Source organism: Sinocyclocheilus anshuiensis, unplaced genomic scaffold (assembly GCF_001515605.1).
Source record: "Sinocyclocheilus anshuiensis isolate Anshui unplaced genomic scaffold, SAMN03320099.WGS_v1.1 scaffold1280, whole genome shotgun sequence".
Lineage (NCBI taxonomy): Eukaryota > Metazoa > Chordata > Actinopteri > Cypriniformes > Cyprinidae > Sinocyclocheilus > Sinocyclocheilus anshuiensis.
Window position 1 is genome coordinate 75370 of NW_015546075.1, and position 21799 is coordinate 97168.

Below are 21799 nucleotides of genomic sequence, written 5' to 3' on the forward strand. Positions count from 1 at the left end.
TGCTGGTGTGTATGTTTGTATTTATTTACAGGGTGTGGAGAAGGCTGGGTGGAGGCTGTCAGAAGATATGGACACACACCTGTTGAACACAGAGGTGTTGAGCCAGTAGGTACAGACGCATGGATTAGTTCTCTACTTCAACTGAGAGATTTTCTCTCTGCATACAGATGGTGAGCGAATGAGTGTGTGTGTTTCTTGACTGACTTCGTCACAGTACCTATTGAGTCAGCTCTCTGAGTCATCCGTTTCAAGGTTGCCTAGTGACAACGGCGGGGAAATGTTTCCTATTGCGCATTCGCTGATGCTTGGTACCAATATTTATTCAAGCACTGCAGTAAGAGGGCCAGAGAAAATAATTGATGGATTTCACAAGATTGTATGTACGTTTGGCAATCCGTAAAAAATGTTTACCTGTGGATTCTGAACTTCCCTTGATTTTCATGCTTACCGAATCAACTAATAAAACTGATATATGGTGGGATTCGGTTACTCTGAATCAGTGTTTCCAAAGCTTTCTTGTCTTATGTACCCCCATAGCCTATGAGTAAGGTTCATGTAAACTTTCATTTACACAAATACAGAAATTGAAACTTTTGAAACTGGACATCATTCAGCATTTTTGTTAATATTATTAAAATTGCCTCTTTTTTAAGATTTTTTTTAACTTATTTAAATTTAATTCTTAATATATATATTTTTTAATTTAATTTAATTTAATTTAATTTAATTTAATTTTATTTTATTTTATATGGCACCCATTCATTGCAGAAGATACATTGGTGAGCAAGTAATGTAATGCTAAATTTCTCCAAATCTGTTCCGATAAAGAAACAAAAAACAACAACAACAACAAAAAACTCATCTACATCTTAAATGGCCTGAGGGTGAGAACATTTTCAGCAAATTTTCATTTTTGGGTGAGCTATTCCTTTGTGGTTGGCAATACCTGCTGAAAGCACTGTTCTCTCTCAGTAAGTCAAATGTAAAAAGTTTCAAAGTTTTTTCAACCTCTGCGTTGAGGCATCATTTAGTAGCCTCACAGCTAAAAAAAACAAAACATAGGCCCTCATAGGTCTTTGACTGGAGTCCATTACAGCATGATGCTCCTGCTACAGGCCGGCACACTCCTCTCAAGAAAGATGTCCTTACCAGTGAAAAGGAAGCAAGTTACTATACCCTCATACACCTCAGATGCACTATGCATTTGAATGCTAACATTTAAGTCAAAGATAAAGTTGAAACCAGCACACATTTACAGGAAAGCCAACTGAACTTTAGGAAAATTATGTAAAGTCTGTTTGGTTCCAACAGTGTGTTGAATGATAGATCGTGAAGTGGTTTTACAGGTTTCCTGTGAAAAGAAGCGTCGTAACAGAAGGTCTTGTGTTGCTAGACAAATATTTACTGCTACCAAGTAATGCACGGAGGCTAGTGTGTGTGTTGCACACTATTTCCTGTTTTGACACAATCCACATTAATAAAAAAACAATCAACTCTACAAAGCAGGTGGAGACACCTACTGCACATATTCATGCCTTCTGAAGCTCAGAGGCATCCCCTTACAGCTGCAGGATTAGTTGATGTTGACCTGCTTTTCTCTCAAAAGCAGAAAAGTCTCTGTTCCTGTTAAATTATAATTTTTAAATTTTAATTTGGTCAATGGAAAGTCATTACATTGTTATTATTATTAATTATCAGTGGTTATTAATGGTTTGCATGGTCTGCAAAATATTATTATGAGTTAAATGGTTTATATTACAGGCCATTTTTGCAAGTGTATGATCTTCACCAGAAATGTGAGATGGGCACGCATTATATGTGTATTATGAAGATGCATTTCCTTAGCATCTGTTCAAGTCATACTGACATAACAGGTTGTACTTTTCACCCTCTCGTCTGACCAGCTTTTGGGTCATGGAAAAACTGGCTTGTCCCCCTCTTTCCCCTTTTATGACGCTGCGTGAGTCAGGCTTTAATGCACTAGTCCCTGGCTGCTGTTTTGTCCAGTCAGATCACAGATGATGACATAAGTGGCAGTATGACATCAATGGGTGATGCATGAAAAATATCATCTATTTGCTCACATTACACAGGTCAGATTAGCGAATCAAATGTGTGTATAAGCACTAAAATTAGATGGTCTGTTTAAAAAAAAAAAATAATTATGTAATTGTGAGGACGCAAAACAGAGAACATTATTAGCATAATGTTATTGGATGAAGCATGTCAGATCATTTTGGAATAGTTCATGCCATTCCAAACTCATATGATGCAGGAAATGCAGGATGAATGCTCACGCTGCTCTTTTGACCAAGTCTTTTGGTCTTTTTTCTTCACATAATTATGTTATCACTCCAAAAGACTTGTAATATATACCACACAAGTCATATCAATGCTTTTATGTTGCTTTTTGTCAGTTTTGTAGCTTTACAGCCCCAGGTTACCAATAAGTGTCATATGAAAAGAGCAACTTGAACATTCTGCTACATATCTCCTTTTGTGTAGAAGACAACATCATATGGGTTTGGAAACAAAATGAGGGTGAGTAAATGACTTTGAATGAACTTTCATTTTGGGATGAACTGTCTCTTTAATTAGCAGTTTTCACAACATCATCTAACCCTTAAAATAAGTATTCATTTAATGAAACAATTTAAATTTGACTTCATTTAAACACTCTCCTGTGTGAAGAAACATCAGGTGTGCAGAGCAGCAGAGAAAGGCTCCATGTTTAAACAGCTATTTTTGCATTTAGCCTTGAAAGCAGCCAGCTTGAGCTTTGGGCCTTGATTGAGCCATGAAACATTATGTTTGTTTACTAATCAAAATAGTTTGTGTACATGGTCCCTTATGACCTTAAGTTCTCATCAAACACCCCATTAAGCTTCTGACAATGTTTTCATTTGTCATTTACATCTCACAATCTCCCCTCGCTGGAATGTAGCGCTTAGCATGGGGTTGCTAATGAGTGACTTATTTACTCAAGGGAAATTTGAGCAGGACTTTAAAGATACCTTTGTGTGAAGTATGCAAATCAAACAGTTATCTTGAAATTTAACACAATGTTGAACAGTTGTAAACTATAAAGGTGTGTTATGCATGAGGTGCAATATATCAGTACTACCGAGTGCTGATAAACTAGAGTACTACTACAGTGGATACCTGGATGGATTTGCATGAATGAATGGTCAGATGTTCTTTAGTTGTGTTTGTATAGTTCTTATGCCTGTTTGTGAGCATGGTTTTGTATGAGGCTGCTTTCTAAGCTTTGTCTGTAGCACTTTGCTTACAGGTAGATTGTTATCAGTGTAAGTGGTGTATACCGGAGGTTCCACACTAAATAAACTGAGGGTTGAGATAGAAACGGTTTCCATAGTATCAGCACTGAGACCAGAGCAGGTAGTCAGTCTTGCCCAGCCTGTGTCCAACGCTGCTTGACCAAGGCCATCAGTGATGTGGGGGAGGGAACATTTCAGCTGATATCTGCTGTGAATTAAACAGGTGTGAAATGTACTTGTTCCCAGAAACTATGCGAAAATGTCCTGTTTGTCCAACGCCACGTTACTTGTGTCTTACTATTAAGTAAAATATAAAAAATGTGTATCCATCCCTTATGCAAAATTATGTTTCTAGTCGTCCTTATGCAATGCTGCAAATATTGTATAAAACACAACTGAAGATTTGAATGAGAACAAAATGGACTTATCTTAATGCAGGCACTCAGAACAGGTTCGCCGTATTCAGGTACAAAATAAACATGTCTGTGTTTGATCTGTCTGATACCACAGTTTATGAATAGGGCGGTTCTTTGCACACATCTACACTTCTACAAATAAAGTTTCCAGTAAGAAGCCTGATACTTATAAGAGAGGTTCAAAAGGTTCCAAAAAGGACTTTTTATTCTCTGAACGTTGTTCTTTAGACAACCATGGCTCTGCTGCTTTAAAACAGTGTGTCTCAACATTTCAACATAAAAAAATAAAAAATAATCCTCACAGCCCCGCCAGTAAGATATTTTTGACACAAAACATGTGAAGTAAATGAATAAAAAAAATAAATATATACAAAAATACAACAGCAATTATAATAATAACCAAAGAACCATATAGCTCAAGAAGGCATCACCATAAAGTAAAGCTCTGAAAAGTGTTTAAATGATATGGCCATTTGAAATGCAAAGATCTAACTAAGCAAATATTAGACAGTGTTTCACTTGATAAAGTACCATGGAAATAGTACAACCTACCAATTCAATCTTCTGCATGAAACCCACCACTAAGCTACCATGTCTGTATATTTCTTTCTCTCTTTCTTTTCTTTTCTTTTCTTTTCTTTCTAAGCTACATAAACTTGATGTTTATCAATGAAAAGTCCCCACTAATGTAATGCAACAGTATGTGATTTGCATTGGTAACTTGGGTCCACAGCTTTAAAATAAAAGCATTTATAATGTAGCACCTACAGTAACAGCAGCTATATCACAGACCGCTTTTACCATCTGAAAGCGTGAACAAAGCTTCAGATCGCTATTTCCGATGCTTGTGCCAGCTCATGGGTGACTCGAGACGAAACGGATCCCTCCTTTGATTGGCCACAAAAGCGCTACGTGGACGTCGAGCAGCAACAGGTAGAGCGCCTGACCGTTATCATTTCATTCTGACTGCGGCTGTCAGGACGAGAACAGCGCTTCGCGTCAACTATTATCGCTCTCCGCAAGCCTCTTATCGCGCAGACATCGCCACGAGTTTGGTGGAAATTTATTTCGAGGTAAGCAAAAACTTTTTTTCCTCCCCCCAAATGCAGCGATGATTGACAGCTTATAAGACAGCAGCGACAACGCATAGAGACAATGTGCATTTTCGTTGTTCACTTGATGAATCTAGTCTAATTATGTCAGCATTTATGCGTTAATATCATCAATTTCATTATCAATAGTTGACTTTTCTGTATTTCATTATCAATAGTCGATTTTTCAGTATTTTCTGACAAAGATTTACACTTTTGTTAACCTGGGATGAATAAGATGCTACCATAGTGTAGGCTAACTAACTAACGTTAGGGAAGGATATTACACATTATCTAGAAGAATGCCTTGTAATCTAAAAAGACAGATAGTACAGGATGTTAAAACAAGCTAAAGCTTACCAAGTATTCAGAGAGCACTTGAGATGTACTTAATCTTCATATAACATATCATTTTCAGTATCCAGAGTCATTTAAGTCATTTATATAGATATATAATGGTATTTTGCATGTTAATTTCCTCCAATCAAATGTGAATGATAATATCCTAGGGCCTACACCAGGGTGTGGGTAAGTCAAGTATGAAGTCCAAAGGAAAGGGGTCAAAGCGGGGCAGACAGTCTTGGGCAGAACAGGACGACCCAGACTTTACGCTGGAAACAGAGCCAGGTTCCAGCGAGCAGGAGGGTTCAGAGGCATCCGTGAGGCTGGGTGGGACATGGAGAACACTGAGGGGTGAGAGGCACGGCGGTTCCCGCGTGGGTACGCGTCGCAGGCGACTGCACAGCAGCACTAAGGAACGCAACGTCCGCAGGCTGGAGAGTAACGAGAGAGAGAGGCAGAGGATGCACAAACTCAACAATGCCTTTCAGGCCCTACGGGAGGCCATTCCTCACGTCAAAACAGACAAGAAACTTTCCAAGATCGAGACTCTCACACTGGCAAAGAACTACATCAAGTCCTTAACCACAATCATCCTGGGCATGTCAAACGCCTGCCTGCCTCATGCCGAGAGTGACATGGAGACTAACACCTCCCGGCTCCTGCAGTGTTATCAACAGCATCTACAGGAGGAGGGAGAGGAAGATCTGTCCACCTACCTGAGCCACATTCACAGCTTCAGCCAGGGCAGCTAACACACACTGCCACAGACTCAGTGAGCGCTGTGTAAATACATGCATGACGATGAATACCAGCTCTGAAGACTAACAAAAGGGTTTATTTGAATAACCCTGAGTTTACAAGCTAAAGCTGGTCCATAAACAAGCTCATTTATGTACAGAATATGCACCGATTATGTCGTCCACAAACAATGTGGTAGTTATTTGCCATTATCATTGCCAAATTGCTAGCAGTAACTCTTTGGTTTATGAAAGGACACAGTCTGCTGGTCATTAATGTAGTTCACCCCAAAATGTGACAAAAGAAGATGCTTTGCTCATATAGTGAAAGTCAATGGGGTCCAAACAACACGGGACCCCCTGACTTTCATTGTATGGACAAACAAACAAAAAACAATGTTTGTGTTCCATGAAATAAAGTCATACAGGTTTGGAATGACATGAGAGTGAGTAAACAGTAAGAGTTCTCATTTTTGGGTGAACTATCCCTTTAACAGGGTGAGTATTTCATATTAAAAATGCAAAATTTCGGAGCAGATTTCATATTTATTCAGAGGACACAAACCATGCACCTAATGACATTGAGATGAGTTTACTGTACCCAAATAATTACTCTTTACTCTGTTATTTGTCTACATTTAATAATTTAAAACTATATTATCCTTTTCTTTTTCCAGTGGTTTCTCTCATGCCTGCATATAATATCTTTGTATGTACAGAAGCAACCTTAAATAATGCCTTAAAGGATGTCCCACAATTGATGCAGTTTCACATTAGGACTGCAATTATCCATAAATATTCCAAACTTATACATCCACATATACAACATGACTTAGCAGGATAGGAATAAAACTAACTATTCATCCTAACAAACCATTTGGAAAGATTTGTTATAAATACTGTTACTTTCTGAAAATGTGCTGCCTTTAAACAGAATTAAACCACATATATATCTACGAATGAAATAAAATATGCTGACATCCTGAGAAATGTTTCACAACATTGTCTCCACATTTTCAAGTGCAAAATATTGCACTCTTACATCAGTGACAAAAGTGTCTTAAATAAAGTGTCTGAACTTACACTACCATTCAAAACTTTAAGGTCAGTAAGATTTTTTTTGTGATATCTTATGATCACCATTGCTTTTATTTGATCAACTGTAATATATTGTGAAAATTGTCATATGATCCTTCAGACCTCATTTAAAAATGCTGATTTGTTGCTCAAGATACAATTATCAATGTTGAAAACAGTTGCGCTGCTTAATATTTTGAAGGGTTTTTTTCAAGGATAAAGTTCAAAAGTACAGCATTTATTTTTGAAACAAATCTTTCACAATATAAAATCTTTTACTGTCATTTTAGTCAATTTAATGCATCCTTGCTGAATGAAAGTATTCATTTCTTTAAAAAAAAAATCTTACTGACCCCAGATTTTGGAACTGTAGTGCATTTGTACAGTACCACTGTGCTGTCTCAGCTTTGAATACGAACATAATCAATAACCCAATACAAGCAGATGATGAAATTATTACAGACTCTTTTACGTTGTTTTATGGCACTGCAGCCGAGCAGGAAAATTCCCAGAAGCAGGTATTTGTTTAAAAATGTTTGTGTGTGATGTTCAATATAAAATGCTTGTAGTGTACTGTCAGTAGCTTACACTCTGACTTTTTGTATTTAATGCCCCTGGATTCAAATAAAGAATCAAAAACGCAAACGGGCAATTGTGATTTTACCACAGATGAATAAATAAACATAAAATGAAGATCCTCTTACCACAAGTACTATGTAAAAAACATAATGACAAATGATGGGAGTGTTAAAAAGGAAGAGGGCATTACTGGAAGTGGCCTCAATATCCACGAGAGCCCTCAAAACAAAACATCTTCCAAGCTAACTAGAAAATGTGAATTCAGTTGAGGTACAAACAAAAACACAGAGCGGTCTGCATGTGCAGGCGCTTGAGTCACACGATTTGTTAAGTGGGATTGAGTAATTCTGCTCTATACAAGAGAAGTGCTACAGAAGGGAAGAAAACAATTCATGGCTACAGTAGAGACGGTTAGCATAAAGATTAACAGCCCACTGGGTTTCCGTTCATCTCTGGCTGGTTACTGGTTTGCAGTGGACGTGCTGCCGTCTGGTTGCTGCCGTTGTCAGTCAGGGATGGCATCAGGATGCGAGGTGCCTCCATGGCATTTCCTCTAACTGTTATATGATCCCATCCACCCTGAAAGAAACAGATGATTTATCATTTTCTATCCATTCTGCACAGTACTATTAGTAACTAGTGAGCATGAAGACAATGCCAGCAGAGCTCACCCCAATGCCATAGTCCCACGAGTGTCCTTTGGGTTCATTCGGCAGCACCCCCTGCCGGCGACACACAGTGCCACAGCTCAAACTGTGACTCCCCTGCACCTTATCTGCAATGATCCACACCTTAGGTTATCTGCTCACACAAAACCATACATAGAATCATTACTATAACAATGGGTCAATTTATATTTGACGGTTTTAAATAAAGCATCATGTATAGAACTGGTGATTGCTTTAGACTGCACAGGAAGCATGGATTCTTCTAGATTCTCTCTCTCTCTCTCTCTATATATATATATATATATTTTTTTTTTTTAGTTTTAATATTATATTATATACAGTACCATTCAAAAGTCTGTGGTCCGTAAGATTTTTTAATGTTTCTGAAAGAAGTCTCTTCTGCTAACAAAGTCTGTATTTTTTTTAAATAAAAAAATACAATAAAAACAATAATATTGTGAAATTACAATTTAAAATAACATCTGTTTTATTATATTTGAAAATATAATTTATTTCTGTGATGGCAAAGCATAATTTTCAACAGCCATTACTCATGATTCTTCATAAATCATTCTAATATGCTGATTTAGTGTTAAAAATATATATATTTTATTATCAGTTTTGAAAACAGTTGTGCTGGGAACTGTGATACTTTTTTTCAGGATTATTTGATGAATAGAAAGTTAAATAGAACAGCATTTATTTGAAATATATATGCATTTTTCATCTAACATTATAATTATATAAGTATCCTTGTTGAATAAAAGTATGAATTTATTTAGAAAATAATATAAATAATAATATAAAAAATCATAATCTTGCATCTTGTTGTAAAAATACAGTTACACTTAAGTTTGATCAATTATTGATGTTAAGTAATTTTAGTCATTAAGTAAGCAGCTTTTAGGAGCAATACTAAGACACCAAGATATACAAACAGATCAGAGTACACATTTTTCCATTGATTAGTAACATCTGTGCTTCCCCACTTTTGAAAAGTATCAGTGGCCACTGATGTATTAACACCTTTTTATCAGTGTGACATGTATAGGTGTACCATTTTCATCTACTGTGTATACAGACGTCCTGCCCACTGACACCTGTTTAAGCTTCTGTCCGGTTGGAGAGGGGATGTGATACCAGCAATCTCCTGCAAACAGATCAAACCTTTCTAATGCTGCTGCAGAAATACAAGCAATGCTGCAACATCAGCATGACAGGCATGACTTGCATTAAAATGTAACGTAAGAGACAAGTATGTATTGTTGTATTTTCATGGGGTCATACATATACAGTAGGGATGCACCGAATGTTCGGCAACCGAAATTATTCGGCCGAAAATAGCAAAAAAATATCTTTCGGTGTTCAGCCGAATAAGCGAAAAGGCCGAATAATATGTACCGAACAATGACTAACGCGATCAAATAGAGGCACGCACTAATGCAGCAAACATGTCGGCAGTGTGAAAGTATTTAAATCTATCAGAGAAAGACGCAGAAATCATTACAAGCACGAAGCACCGACAGCGAGAGACTTTAGTGCTGCATCACATGTCTCCGATGAGAAGAAGAGGTGGCTGATGCTGGTGGTTAGGCTACTGTATGATGATTGAAATCGCGAAATGGCCTCAAACGATTAGCAAATAAACTGCAGAATGTTATATTTTCTAATGCACGCACGAATTGCATGTATTTCTGCCAGGGTTCAAAGTCCAAAGCGCGAGGAAAATCTGTGCTAAAACTGTGTTAATCGTCAGTTGCTCAGTAACATTTTTGTGAATTTTTTTAAAGGCATGTGGCAATGTGATACGTGCAACAAACATCTTCCCAAATTCGTAATGAATTCATAAATCTGCATGCTGTTATCAACAAAAAGAAGCACTGAGATTTTCCTGCGGGTTTCTAACGAAATAAAAGCCGAGAAAAAGCAACAACTCCATCAACATTCATAAATGTTAGTAGCCTATTGTAATTTTACTGTTATTCTGTAAAATAAAATAAAAAGTAAGACAATAATAATGATAATAATAATTACCCAACAACAGCTCTATTAATACATTTATTATAACATTCACACATAGTGTTCAAATTGGGATCTGTAATATATTCTAATGTTTTAAAAGAATTATTTTCTGCTCAACAAGGCTGCCTTTATTTGTACAGTAAAAAATACATGCCTGATTCAAGTCTCAAAAATGGCCAAAAAATATTTTACTAACTTATTAATTTTAAGTTAAATAGTGCTTTGTTGGTATAATGTCTGCTAGAATGTTAAAAAAATGTTCAGTGTTAAGTAAATATTTTTAAATTGTTGTTTTTTAATAGATTTTTTATTTGAAAAGCAGGACAAAACAGTAAAAAGCACATTTTGGCTATTTAATTTATGCAATGGTGAAAAAAAAAAAAAGGCAAAATAGGCCTACATGGGGGAAAAATGCGAAAAACCGTGTTCGGTATTCGGCCTTTAGCCCAGTGTTTCATTTTGTTCGGCTTCGGCCAAGAATTTTCATTTCGATGCATCCCTAATCTACAGGCTTTATGATAGAAGGTTATTCCCTCACCTGCCGGGTTCTGGGTGGACACAGAGCCCCTGAAGAACGTAGAGCCATCCTTAGCGATGGCCCAAACCTGGTGGACAGCACCTATGGAAATCAACTTGAAAGGCTGGTCGGTTCCAACATGTAACCATGACGACCCCTGTGATCAAGCCACATATTCAGTCAGGGTTACAATACATCATTCTGGGAAGCCTCTCACAGTCATAATGTTTGTGAAGTATTTGTACACTATTTGCATGGGAACTAACACAAAACCAATTAGTGGACTTCTAGAAAATAAGGAACTTGGCTCTTACTCCAGGGGTAAGTGAAGTGACACCCAGACGGCACAAGACGTCTCCTTTGTTGCTGATGGCCCATAATGGCACCTGTTCCACCGTGCTCTTTGGTCCACAAGGCAGGATTGTGATGTCACTCAAAGGTATAGGCGGGACTTCCTGCCAGGGGCCAGTTGTTGTGAGTTTACACTTTCTAAGGTGGAAGATGATGGTTAAGAATTAGTGATAGGAGTCAAATTTAACAATTACAAAAAATGGTTTCTTTATGATTACAATTTTGAGGAAGAGCACCAACACTGAATAAATATTTCTATTGGCTACTTGACAAAAATACTAAAACACTATGTTTGTTTTCGTCTTTTAATATTTTTTATTGTCATTTACTTTTTTACAATTTATTCCTATTAACTAAATTAATCCTTCTAAATGTCAATTTCAGTATGGTGGTACTGCACAGGCAATATGCAGATGATCAAAAACCCTTTACCGAATCGTGTCATAAAAATCATTTGAGTTACAGTACTTTTAAATTGATTTTGTTAACACTTTATAATCAGGTCCCGTTTGTTAATATTAGATAACTACATTAGTCAACAGGTGCTAACAATTAAAAATATTCCTATATTAATTGCTAGATACCTGGCCCAATGTCTGCGGCGGACAAAGTCCTTCAATGTTTTATATCCGTGGTATGACCTAGAAGGTGAATACATTCAGAAAAATCAAAGCGTTAGCTCGGTCTCACACTTCCAAGATTGTGCTTTTTTATGTTATAAAATACACTGGCAAAGCTAATAACCAATATCACTTACGCAGGAAAGTCAGCTGCATACTGCCAGCCCTCTCTGTCTGTCCCACCTGGCACAGCATAGTCAATAGTCCAGTCTGACACCTGCAAAATATTACGGAGCATGCACACATACAGCGGTTTGCAACTATGAAGCAGCCGGATGTCATTCACAGTTAATTTCAGTGACAAGTTCTTTATGTATTGGGAGGAAATAAATAACAGCACAAACCCAAGTCCAGTTGGGGGAGGGTGGTTTTGTGTTGTTTTTAGTGCACTCCTTCAGACCCGAGGCATCGCTCCACATGTAACGGTCAGTAGGGAGACCCCTGGAGGAGAGACAGTGAGGCACAGCAGAAAGCATACTGAACACTACTGGATTACAAACATCATGCTCAGTATTAACCTGTTAGTGTAACCAGTGACAGGATTCCAGCGCTGGTTCTCATAGATAGAAACACTCTTCACGTCAGTCTGTGTGTAGATGTTATCTGTGCTGCTTGCCAAACCTGTGTGTGTGAGATAAATACATTATGTTATTAAAATACATGAAAAACACTGGTTTAGAAAGAGGTGACGCATTTACCCTGGAAGAAGCCTCCTCCATAGCCTCCTGTGTGGACCCAGGCAGTGTGGTCATAGCCAATCCCCCACACCACACCAAGACTGTTGGACTCAATAATACGCAAATGCCCTCCGACTTGACGCCAGAACCTGTCCATGATAAAGATTTTTGTTTTGTTTTTCTCACAGAGCAGTCATGGACAAATATAACGTTTATGAATATACACTTGTTCAAAAGTTTGGGGTCAGTAAGATTTTTTATTTTTTTTTTAAGAAATCAATACCTTTATTCAGTAAGGATGCAAAATAAGGATGTAAGGATGTGAAAAATAAAGACCTGTACATTGTCTATAAATGCTTTATATTAAGAATCCTGAAAAAAATGTATCATGGTTTCCAAAAAAATATTAAAACAGCTGTTTTCAACATTGATAATGATAAGAAATGTTTTTTAAAAGCATCAAATCGGCATATTACAATCATTTCTGAAGGATCATGTGACACTGAAGAAATCGCTGCAGAAAATTCAGCTTTGCCATCACAGGATATATACCGTATGCCATCATAAATTACATTTTAAAATATATTAGTAAAACACTTATTTTAAATTAATAATATTATTATTCTGAATATTTCACATTAATACTGTTTTTACTCAATAACACTAAACTTTTAAAGGTAATTCTTTAATAAGGGGTTCATTGACCTCTTTAAACTGTTTCATCTATGTTAAACATTTATCACAAGGCTTTTTGTCTTTTTTGAACTTTCAAGTGAATTTTGGTATAATGTGTGATGCTGTGGATCTTTTGATGTTATGTGTGACTGTAATGATGCATGCTATTACTATTATTATTATTTTTCTTTTTACATTTTTCACAAGTTTTTGGAAAAACCCAATGGTTCTGGTGAGACAATGTTCTTAGTGCATTGTAGCTTCACTTGATTTTAACACTTAATACATTTACTATAAAAATGTATTAAAAAGTTGAGAGTAGTTAAATATCTGGATGGGGGACAAGCCTAAAAATGAAACATTTTAAGACTCTTAAAAAAAAAGTTTGACGGTACTATAATCCATCCTTTAAGTAGGATTCTTGTTTTTAAAAAAAAAGGGTTCAGAAGTGGTCCACTGACTGAAGAATCACTTATTTACAGCAAACTTGTTCACAAAAAAATCAATCAATCATCTGATTCTTACATCTGATCACACAAGTTTTTGGAAGAACCCAATGGTTCTGGTGAGATAATGTTCTTAGTGCATTGTAGCTTCACTTGATTTTAACACTTAATACATTTACTATAAAAATGTATTAAAAAGTTGAGAGTAGTTAAATATTTGGATAGGGGACAAGCCTAAAAATGAAACATTTTAAGACCCTTAAAAAAAAAGTTTGACGGTACTATAATCCATCCTTTAAGTAGGATGCTTGTTTTAAAAAAAAAAGGGTTCAGAAGTGGTCCACTGACTGAAGAATCACTTATTTACAGCAAACTTGTTCACAAAAAAATCAATCAATCATCTGATTCTTACATCTGATTACAGGGTGTAGGGTAGGGAATTGCCTCTAGTTCTTTTGTGGGTTCGCTCACAAAGATGTCACCCCTACAGGTGACCGACCAGATGGCTTGTTTCGAGGGAGGGCCCTGAATACCTCTAGAGTCACAGCAAGACACACTGAGCAGAGCCAGCTGATAAGATGAACAAACTGTCAGTCAAACAGCAAGGTAATCACAAAGTGCAGTGCAAGTTGTTGAGAATCAATGATTAATGTTCTCTCCTCACCCAGTCGTGCATCTCCAGCTCTGTGGGCGCAGCCAGGCGGATAGGCCACCTCTGTTTGGTTCGCTCTGCTGTATAGATGGCAAATGTGTGTTTGGAGTCATTCAGTACTGGCACCAGGATTGTCACTTCATTAATGAACACATGGAGATACTGGACAGAGAAAGAACAGAAAAGACACAAAGCAAAGGTAAAACGGGTTGAACTGATCAAATAAGTCAATTCTAGACCACATAAAATCACTTTACAAGCACAGATTTGTTCATATACACTATCATTTAAAAGTTTGATGTTGGTAAGATTTTTCAATTATTTTGAAAAAAAGTCTCATGCTCATCAAGGCTGCATTCATTGGATAATTAATATTTATTTTGACTATTATTTTTATTTGACAAAAATACAAAAACAATAATATTGTGATATATTAATAAAACGTTCTATTTTTTATGATGTTTTTCTAATATGCTGATTTGGTGCTCATGAAACATTCCTTATTATGTTGAAAAACGTCTGTGCTTAATATTTTTGTGGAAACGGTGATACATTTTGTCAAGATTCTTTAATGAGCAGAAAGTTCAAAAGTATAACATTTATTTTTGAAATAGAAATCTTTAGTATAATTACACATCTTTACTATCATGTTTGATCAATTTAATGCACCCTTGCTGAATAAAAGTATTAATTTCTTAAAATAAAATCTTTGATCAGTTGTGTATTTCCTACAGAAACGGTTAGCAAGGCCTTGTACGTTTTTGTATCAAGATCTTGTACATTTCAGATACTTTTATTATGTTCCAGCTACAGTATAATAATGTGGAATTAATATTTAGTCCATTTTCCCAGTAGCGAAAAGATAAATGTGTGCCAAAAAAGAATTTGATCAACTTTTAGCAGTACACTAACCTTACTAGATGGCCTCAAACTAATAAACATGGATTTAAATCCACAAAACTACAATTCTGATTCCATAACGGATGTGAGGTTACCTTTTTTTCATCATTAAAGGTGTAGTAGATGAACAGAATCCCATCCTTGTTGCCCTCTGCTCCTGAAAACTGCTCCAGTGCAAACTGAACATCCACCCACTTATGAGGTTTCCAGTCTCGCCACCACTGCATGGTGCCCTTCTTCACCCACACAGACTATGAGAAGAACAGGAATCAGGGTGAGTTATCAAATTAGACACTTTTTTAGTAACTCTTCAGTTCTACCAAGCTGAGGACCACTGTCACTGTAACTGTTGCTCTGACTTTTGATCTAACTCTTGGAGCACTTGTATATGAACACTTACTGTTGCTATATCAATGACAATCTGGATATAATCCAAAAAAAAAAAAAAAGATAAATGACAAACCTGGTTAGTATTGATAAAAACATCAAATGAGATCAACTGTTTTGTGTGTGAGGACTACCTGTTCAATAGCCTGCTCATAATGCATGAAATTCTCCATTTCCCTCTTGGAACGCTCACTGAGCTGCTCAAATATCTGTTTACGCCATTCTGCCGTTTGAGCAGGTGTAATGGAGTGAGACATGGCCTGCATGGAGGAGTTCAGGGCTGAGGAGACAGTCACATTTGGCACAGTCAAGTACAAAGTGAATCATCAAATTCAGTTACACAGAAGGTAATAGGGCTGCACGATACGTGACATTGCGATTTTTGCTTTCCTACAATGTTGCAAAAAAAAAAAGAAAAAGCTGAAATAATCTTTTGACCAATTCAATATGACTATGAAATAATAATTATTTTTATTGTGATTATGAAATAAAAAATTAAACATAATAAACAAAATAAGAAACATATTGCAATAATATTGTAAAGAATACAGTAAAAGAAAAGAAAAATATTTTACTGTAAAATTACAATACTAATATTTATATTCTAATTTCTTCATTTTCAAACGTTAAAACAATTAAGCTTTTATTTTGACGGTTTGCCAGCAAATAAAAACATGCGCTGCCAGTTTCATATTGAAGCTTGGCACTATGTGTTCAATGACACGCGTGGAGCCCATAATATCAGCGTCACAGTAAATGAACCAAGCTGTTCTCAGAAGCTGAAGCACTGTATAAATGCTGCACTTAACTTTGAAACCGGTTAAGCGTATATTAAATTAATTAAACCTTGACAATTGCACTACGCCATATCGCAATATCGATTTTCTTTCAACACATCATGCAGGCCTACATGATACCCGGCTGACCTGTGGCTGTAGATGAGTTGAACCAGTTGAGCTGTGTGTGACACTCAACCAAACATCCCCCACCGCTAACCCAGGCCCATTTTGGATGCTCATCTGGCCCATAAGGCTCCTCCAGGGCCAGGATATAGGTGACTACAGAGGACAGGCTGCTGGTTTCAGCTGTGTCTCCAGGTCCAGATGCGAGGTGTGTCTGGGCTTCCTCTAGGTCAACATTGCTCCATTGAGGATCCACCCCACTTGATTGGCTAGGAGACAGAACCTGTGCTGGGGAAACCCTGTCCTCCACCTCTTTTTCTGTGTGATCCTCCTCAGGAATAGATGGGCCAGCTGGGGGGGCGTCACGGCGACTGATTTGGCCATCACGGTCAGACACAAGCTCTGAGATGAAGTTGTCACTGGTCACTTTGGGGATGCGTGGTTTAAGGGCGTCTCCCATCTCAGGTGTTGGGACCACTTCAGCCCCGGTTCTTTCAGTCTCAGGGTCTGCATCACCCAACACTGATGCATGGGACTGCAGACGCACCTCACCACCAAAGAAACAACCAGCGCTGTGAGGTGTAGAGACACACATTGTTAACATGTACAGCACCAGAAGTCTGGAATCACTTCGACATGTTTATATTTTTGAAAGAAAATTTATATCAAAAAGAGTCAAAAACATTATTCATGTTTCCGATAAATGTTAGACATTTTAACCTGTTATGACAAACTGCTTTCTGTATCCATCAATCCAGTCTACTAAGAGAACATCTAATGAAATTGTCAATTATCTAGCCCCTCTAATAAAAACGCATTGGAATTCACTGAATTGTGCAAAAACACTTTAAAATTAACAACTAATATGTTAAATTAAATAACAACTAAAAAAACTATCATTAAATGAAAATAAATATTATTTGTCACATATGACAATACATTGCAAACTATTTTTTAATAATACCCAACATTTAATGAAAAATATAAATATTATTTCTGTCACATATGACAATACTTTTATGCCACATTGTCTTTTTCAGATTCTAAATTATTGACTCCACTTGCATTGTTGAAGTCTACTTTCAGTTTTAAAGAAACACCTTTCTCTAGAAATTAATCAGTCTATTGTTCTTTTGAGGGATGAAGGCTGATCAATGCTTCAAGCCCTGTTCCCACTGCCAACCATACGCACGCAGTGACAAAACAACCTGATCCCATTCATTTAACTTCTGTCGTTCATTCAGTGACTTCTGGTCAGACGAGTGACGAGTGACAGTGGCTGGATGTAGGCGTAACAGGATGTAGGCGTGTCCAACATGACAATGTTGAGAAATGTTTAACTTTTTGTAGATTAAGTGTGACTTTCAGGAGCGACAACCAATAGGAGTGCGTATTGTGTCAGAGTGCAGCACATGTCGGCCATCATATGTCTACATTATGTTCATCATATGTATATAATCAGATTAATGAATGCACTGAGCACAGAATGTTACTTTCTATTCTTTTAATATCCTAGTTTTACTGGCAATATATGTCATTTGCAATAACACCTCTAAAGAAAGGTCTACCAATAACATTAGCACAACTGAACTAGGAATGTCTACTAGTGACACGAAGTTAACTAACCTCTGAAGGCTGCTTGCGCTGGCGCTAGAGTGGGAACGTTCACTATCTCTGGGCACAGACACAACCTTCCAGGCCTTTCCACTCAGCTCGCTGGCAGTCACACCCTGGCGGAAATATACGGCCCGGTCTTCAAAACCAATAGCCCACACCTGAGCACAGAGACACATCACATGACCTTCACAGATCTCAGTGTAATAACTGCTGAAATGGTTTTAGAACATATCATTCTCACTAGAAACACATTCTTAGATGAATACATAAATATGGCATAATATATGGTATTTTAACACCAATATTTTTACATTTGTGTATAATGTTTCACACAAGAAAAATGACATTTATACCACATTTTCATATTTGTATTTATTTATCTCATTAGGGATGCAACGATTCACTCAACTCACGATGCGATATGATTCACGTAACTGATTTCACAATATGATTTTCTCACGATTTTTAAGACAAATTATTAATGAAAAGGTGTTCTTTTATTATTGCTTGGACAAAATGCTGCACATTTATTTGTGAAATTGAAATGTCAAATAACAAAACTAAATTTAAATTTGAAAACAAACCTCAAATCTAATCAAATAAATAATCAAATAAAAAAAATCTCTTCATATAAACAAGGGCTTGTGCTCTTTCCATTCAAAATTAGAGGCAACCACTGCATTTGAATCACAAACAAAGATGCTGTGTACATGCAGCATGAGCAGCTTTTTAATCTAAATTAGATTGTATAGTTTGAAATTTGAAAACAAAAACAGAATGCTCTGACTTTAGTTTTGTGAAGTCCTTTGTTACCGCTGTAAACAAAGCAGCGCTGTGCTTATAAACAGTCAAGATGAAAAGAAATTACCATCTAAACTTTTCTAAAGACAGTCAGTTCCCCTCAGAGATACACTGATATAACCTCCCACCCCCAAATATATCGCGATTCGTTTAACATCTCAACCGATTTGAATCGTCACATTTTTGTATCGATGTTCAACCGGCTCGCGATGCATCGTTACATCCCTATAATCTCATGGATTAATACATTGATTCATATGAAAGTTTCTGGGTTAAGCCTTCAAAAGATTTTAAGTGTCTTTTTTCTGCTGTTTTCTGCTTTTTGTGTTGAAATGTGTACCACACAAGTACAATTATTCAATGTAAAATCAGAGACAGGAATTAATGAGAGGAAACATTACTAATCTCTGACCTGGTCATTGAAACCCACGTTGATCATAGCCATCTCTCCAACCATACCTATCCAACCTGAACCACAAGGATTATGAGAATTCACACCCCGTCTAAACCAGACCTATTAGAAGTAAAGAGATGTGGAAAAACAAGCTTAGTAACAATAATAAAAAAGTACATATCGGTTCAAAAGTTTGGGGTTGGTAAGATTTTTCAAATGTTTTTTAAAGAAGTCTCTTATGCTCATCAATGCTGGATTTATCTAATCAAAAATACAGTAAAAACAATAATATTGTAAAATACTGTTTTATTTTACAGTACGTGTACTTCCCTGGTACATACACGGCAAATATCTTGCAGGCAAATGAGTGGTAACACAAGGTGCTTACCTGAAGTGTATGTACATGGTAACAAATAAGACACACGGCTGTACTTAACAGTCGTGTAGGTACAAGATATTTGCCATGTATGTACCAGGGAAGTACACGTACTGTAAAATAAAGTGCTACCAACATTTCTTATTATTATCTTGAATCAGTTGTTTTGCCTGACACATTTTTCATTTTAGGATTCTCTGATGAATAGAACATTCAAAAGGCAGACAGCATTTATTTGAAATAAAAATCTTTTGTAACAATGAAAAAGACTTTAGTGTCACTTTTGATCAATTTTATGCAACTTAGATAATCAAATGTATTAATTTCTATCAAAAATTTAATTTTTTATTTTTTACTGACCTCAAACTTTTGAACAGTAGTGTAAATATTCTATATTCTAATATAGGCAATATATTATGAATTATAATATAACTTGTATTACAAAAATATTAATAAATTGGAATAGAAGCATTTTTATTAGTGGTCTCAGGCTTTGGACTCCACTGTATGTGTAAGTGTAAAATTATATTAATTAAAATATGACTTACTTTATGATCTTTAGTGACAGCCCACACTACATTCACACCAACAGCTACGTGTGCGGCAGCCACTCCAGTGTCCGGCGACTCCACCATGACCCATGATGACCCTGTGATTACATCAATATCATCGAATGTCTATCATCTACCCAAATTTTTATTTTTGTTTGTGTGTGTGTACTGAACCACTACACTCACCCTTCAGGCAGTCTCTGCCAATGCCCTCTCTGACCAGCAGATCACCCTCCCACAGGACAGCCCACACCAGGTCACCCGGGCCGCAGCTGATCTGCACAACCTCCCCTGGTACTGGCACCTCCTCCCAAACGGAGCCCTCGGGATTATGGTGGTTGATGCCACACCGGAACCACACCTGCTCGAAAGTAAAAAAAAATTGATCTTCTTGTCGATAAATGGAAATTAATTTGAGTTCTAAGAACTCAAGGATTCATACACTCTGTATAGCTTTGTAAGAACTGAAAAATGTATGAATTATAAAAGCATGGGGTGTTGTTGGACACTGTATGTAAGGCTGGAACAAACGGAGTTCTGACCTTTCCCTGCAGAGAGACCGCCCACAGTGACAAACACCCTCTAGGCTCCTCAGTGATCTCCCAACCACCACAAGTGATGTCATTAAACGGGTCAGGAAGAGATCCAGTCTGTTCTAAGGGGATCTGCTCTCACATATAAAATTCAAGGACACATACGTTTTTCCATCAACATTAAAGAGAAACACTTATGATAAGTCCTTTGTGCTGGTACAGACCTTGACCCAAGTTTCCTGTGCCTTGTACCTTCTGTATCGTATCCATCTGCGGCGACGCACGCAAGAGTTCCATTTTTTGTCTTTTGTGTAAGTGGCTGGAAAATCAATGGCATATGTCCATCCCTAAAAACACACAGAAGATCAGCTATGGCTAAAAGCAAGTGTAAGCTGTGAAATAACTTTTTTTCATGATTTTAAAGATGTCAATACTGACCGCTTTCTCTGTGGGTTCCCCTCCAAAGTTTTCATCCACATACCAGTCGGCCTCCCACTCCCAGTTCTCAGAGGGCAGCTGAAAGTCACCCAGAGGCTGGTGCTTCAGCCCTGTGACATCACTCCACTGCCAGCGGTCACTGGGCAACAGCCGGTCCGAGAAGCCATCTACAGGGTTCCACCACGCTTTTATTCAAAGCAACTTACAAATGAGGGCAATAGAAGCAATCAAAACAACAAAAGAGCAACAATAAATAAGTATTGTGACAAGTCTAACACACATCAAGTTAGTCTAACACAGTACACGTAGCAACGTTTTTATTTTTATTTTTATAATAAAAATAATAAAAAGTAGATAGAAAGAGATAGTGTTAGAGGGTCCAGTTATTATTATTTTTATAATAATTAAAAAGAAAACAAGTAGATAGAATAGAAAAAGAATAGAGAACGCTAGCGGCAACAGCCGGTCCGAGAAGCCATCTACAGGGTTCCACCTCTGTCAAGGAACAGGAAACACAAAAGTGAGTCTCATTTCATAATAAATGCTCTAGGGTTAACAAAAAATAATAGTGTTTATGACAAAATCTAGTTTCAACCACATGTAAAAGTTTTTAGCATGTACTCTTTGTATTCATGTTGCAATGAATACTTATAACTTATTTTCATACACCTTGAATACATGTGAGTAAATAAATGCTAATATTTATAAAAATAATAATATTAATAATAAGGTATATATATATATATATATAT

The 21799-nt window shown here is 36.8% G+C and overlaps 2 protein-coding genes across 2 annotated transcripts in view; one reads left to right on the plus strand and one right to left on the minus strand.

The window, feature by feature from the left end:
• Positions 1–4601: 4601 nt before the first annotated feature.
• On the plus strand, positions 4602–6204 carry LOC107699868 (class A basic helix-loop-helix protein 15-like). Its single transcript, XM_016501277.1, has 2 exons — positions 4602–4767; positions 5295–6204. The coding sequence occupies exon 2, from the start codon at positions 5325–5327 to the stop codon at positions 5877–5879; it is 555 nt and encodes a 184-aa protein (XP_016356763.1). The 5' UTR covers positions 4602–4767; positions 5295–5324; the 3' UTR covers positions 5880–6204.
• Positions 6205–9148: 2944 nt separating this feature from the next.
• LOC107699847 (tectonin beta-propeller repeat-containing protein 1-like) overlaps positions 9149–21799 on the minus strand; it is a 15991-nt gene continuing 3340 nt past the window's right edge. Inside the window, exons 2-21 of the mRNA XM_016501250.1 lie at positions 21048–21232; positions 20834–20956; positions 20619–20741; positions 20263–20437; positions 20074–20174; positions 19168–19269; positions 17964–18112; positions 16362–16909; positions 15570–15715; positions 15144–15299; positions 14161–14310; positions 13909–14066; positions 12397–12524; positions 12217–12319; positions 12043–12139; positions 11836–11915; positions 11663–11719; positions 11042–11216; positions 10749–10884; positions 9149–9338 (exon numbers count right to left, since the gene is read on the minus strand). Of these exons, the coding sequence (XP_016356736.1) occupies positions 9208–9338; positions 10749–10884; positions 11042–11216; positions 11663–11719; positions 11836–11915; positions 12043–12139; positions 12217–12319; positions 12397–12524; positions 13909–14066; positions 14161–14310; positions 15144–15299; positions 15570–15715; positions 16362–16909; positions 17964–18112; positions 19168–19269; positions 20074–20174; positions 20263–20437; positions 20619–20741; positions 20834–20956; positions 21048–21232 (3023 nt within the window). The 3' untranslated portion in view covers positions 9149–9207. The remainder of the gene's footprint in view (positions 9339–10748; positions 10885–11041; positions 11217–11662; positions 11720–11835; positions 11916–12042; positions 12140–12216; positions 12320–12396; positions 12525–13908; positions 14067–14160; positions 14311–15143; positions 15300–15569; positions 15716–16361; positions 16910–17963; positions 18113–19167; positions 19270–20073; positions 20175–20262; positions 20438–20618; positions 20742–20833; positions 20957–21047; positions 21233–21799) is intronic.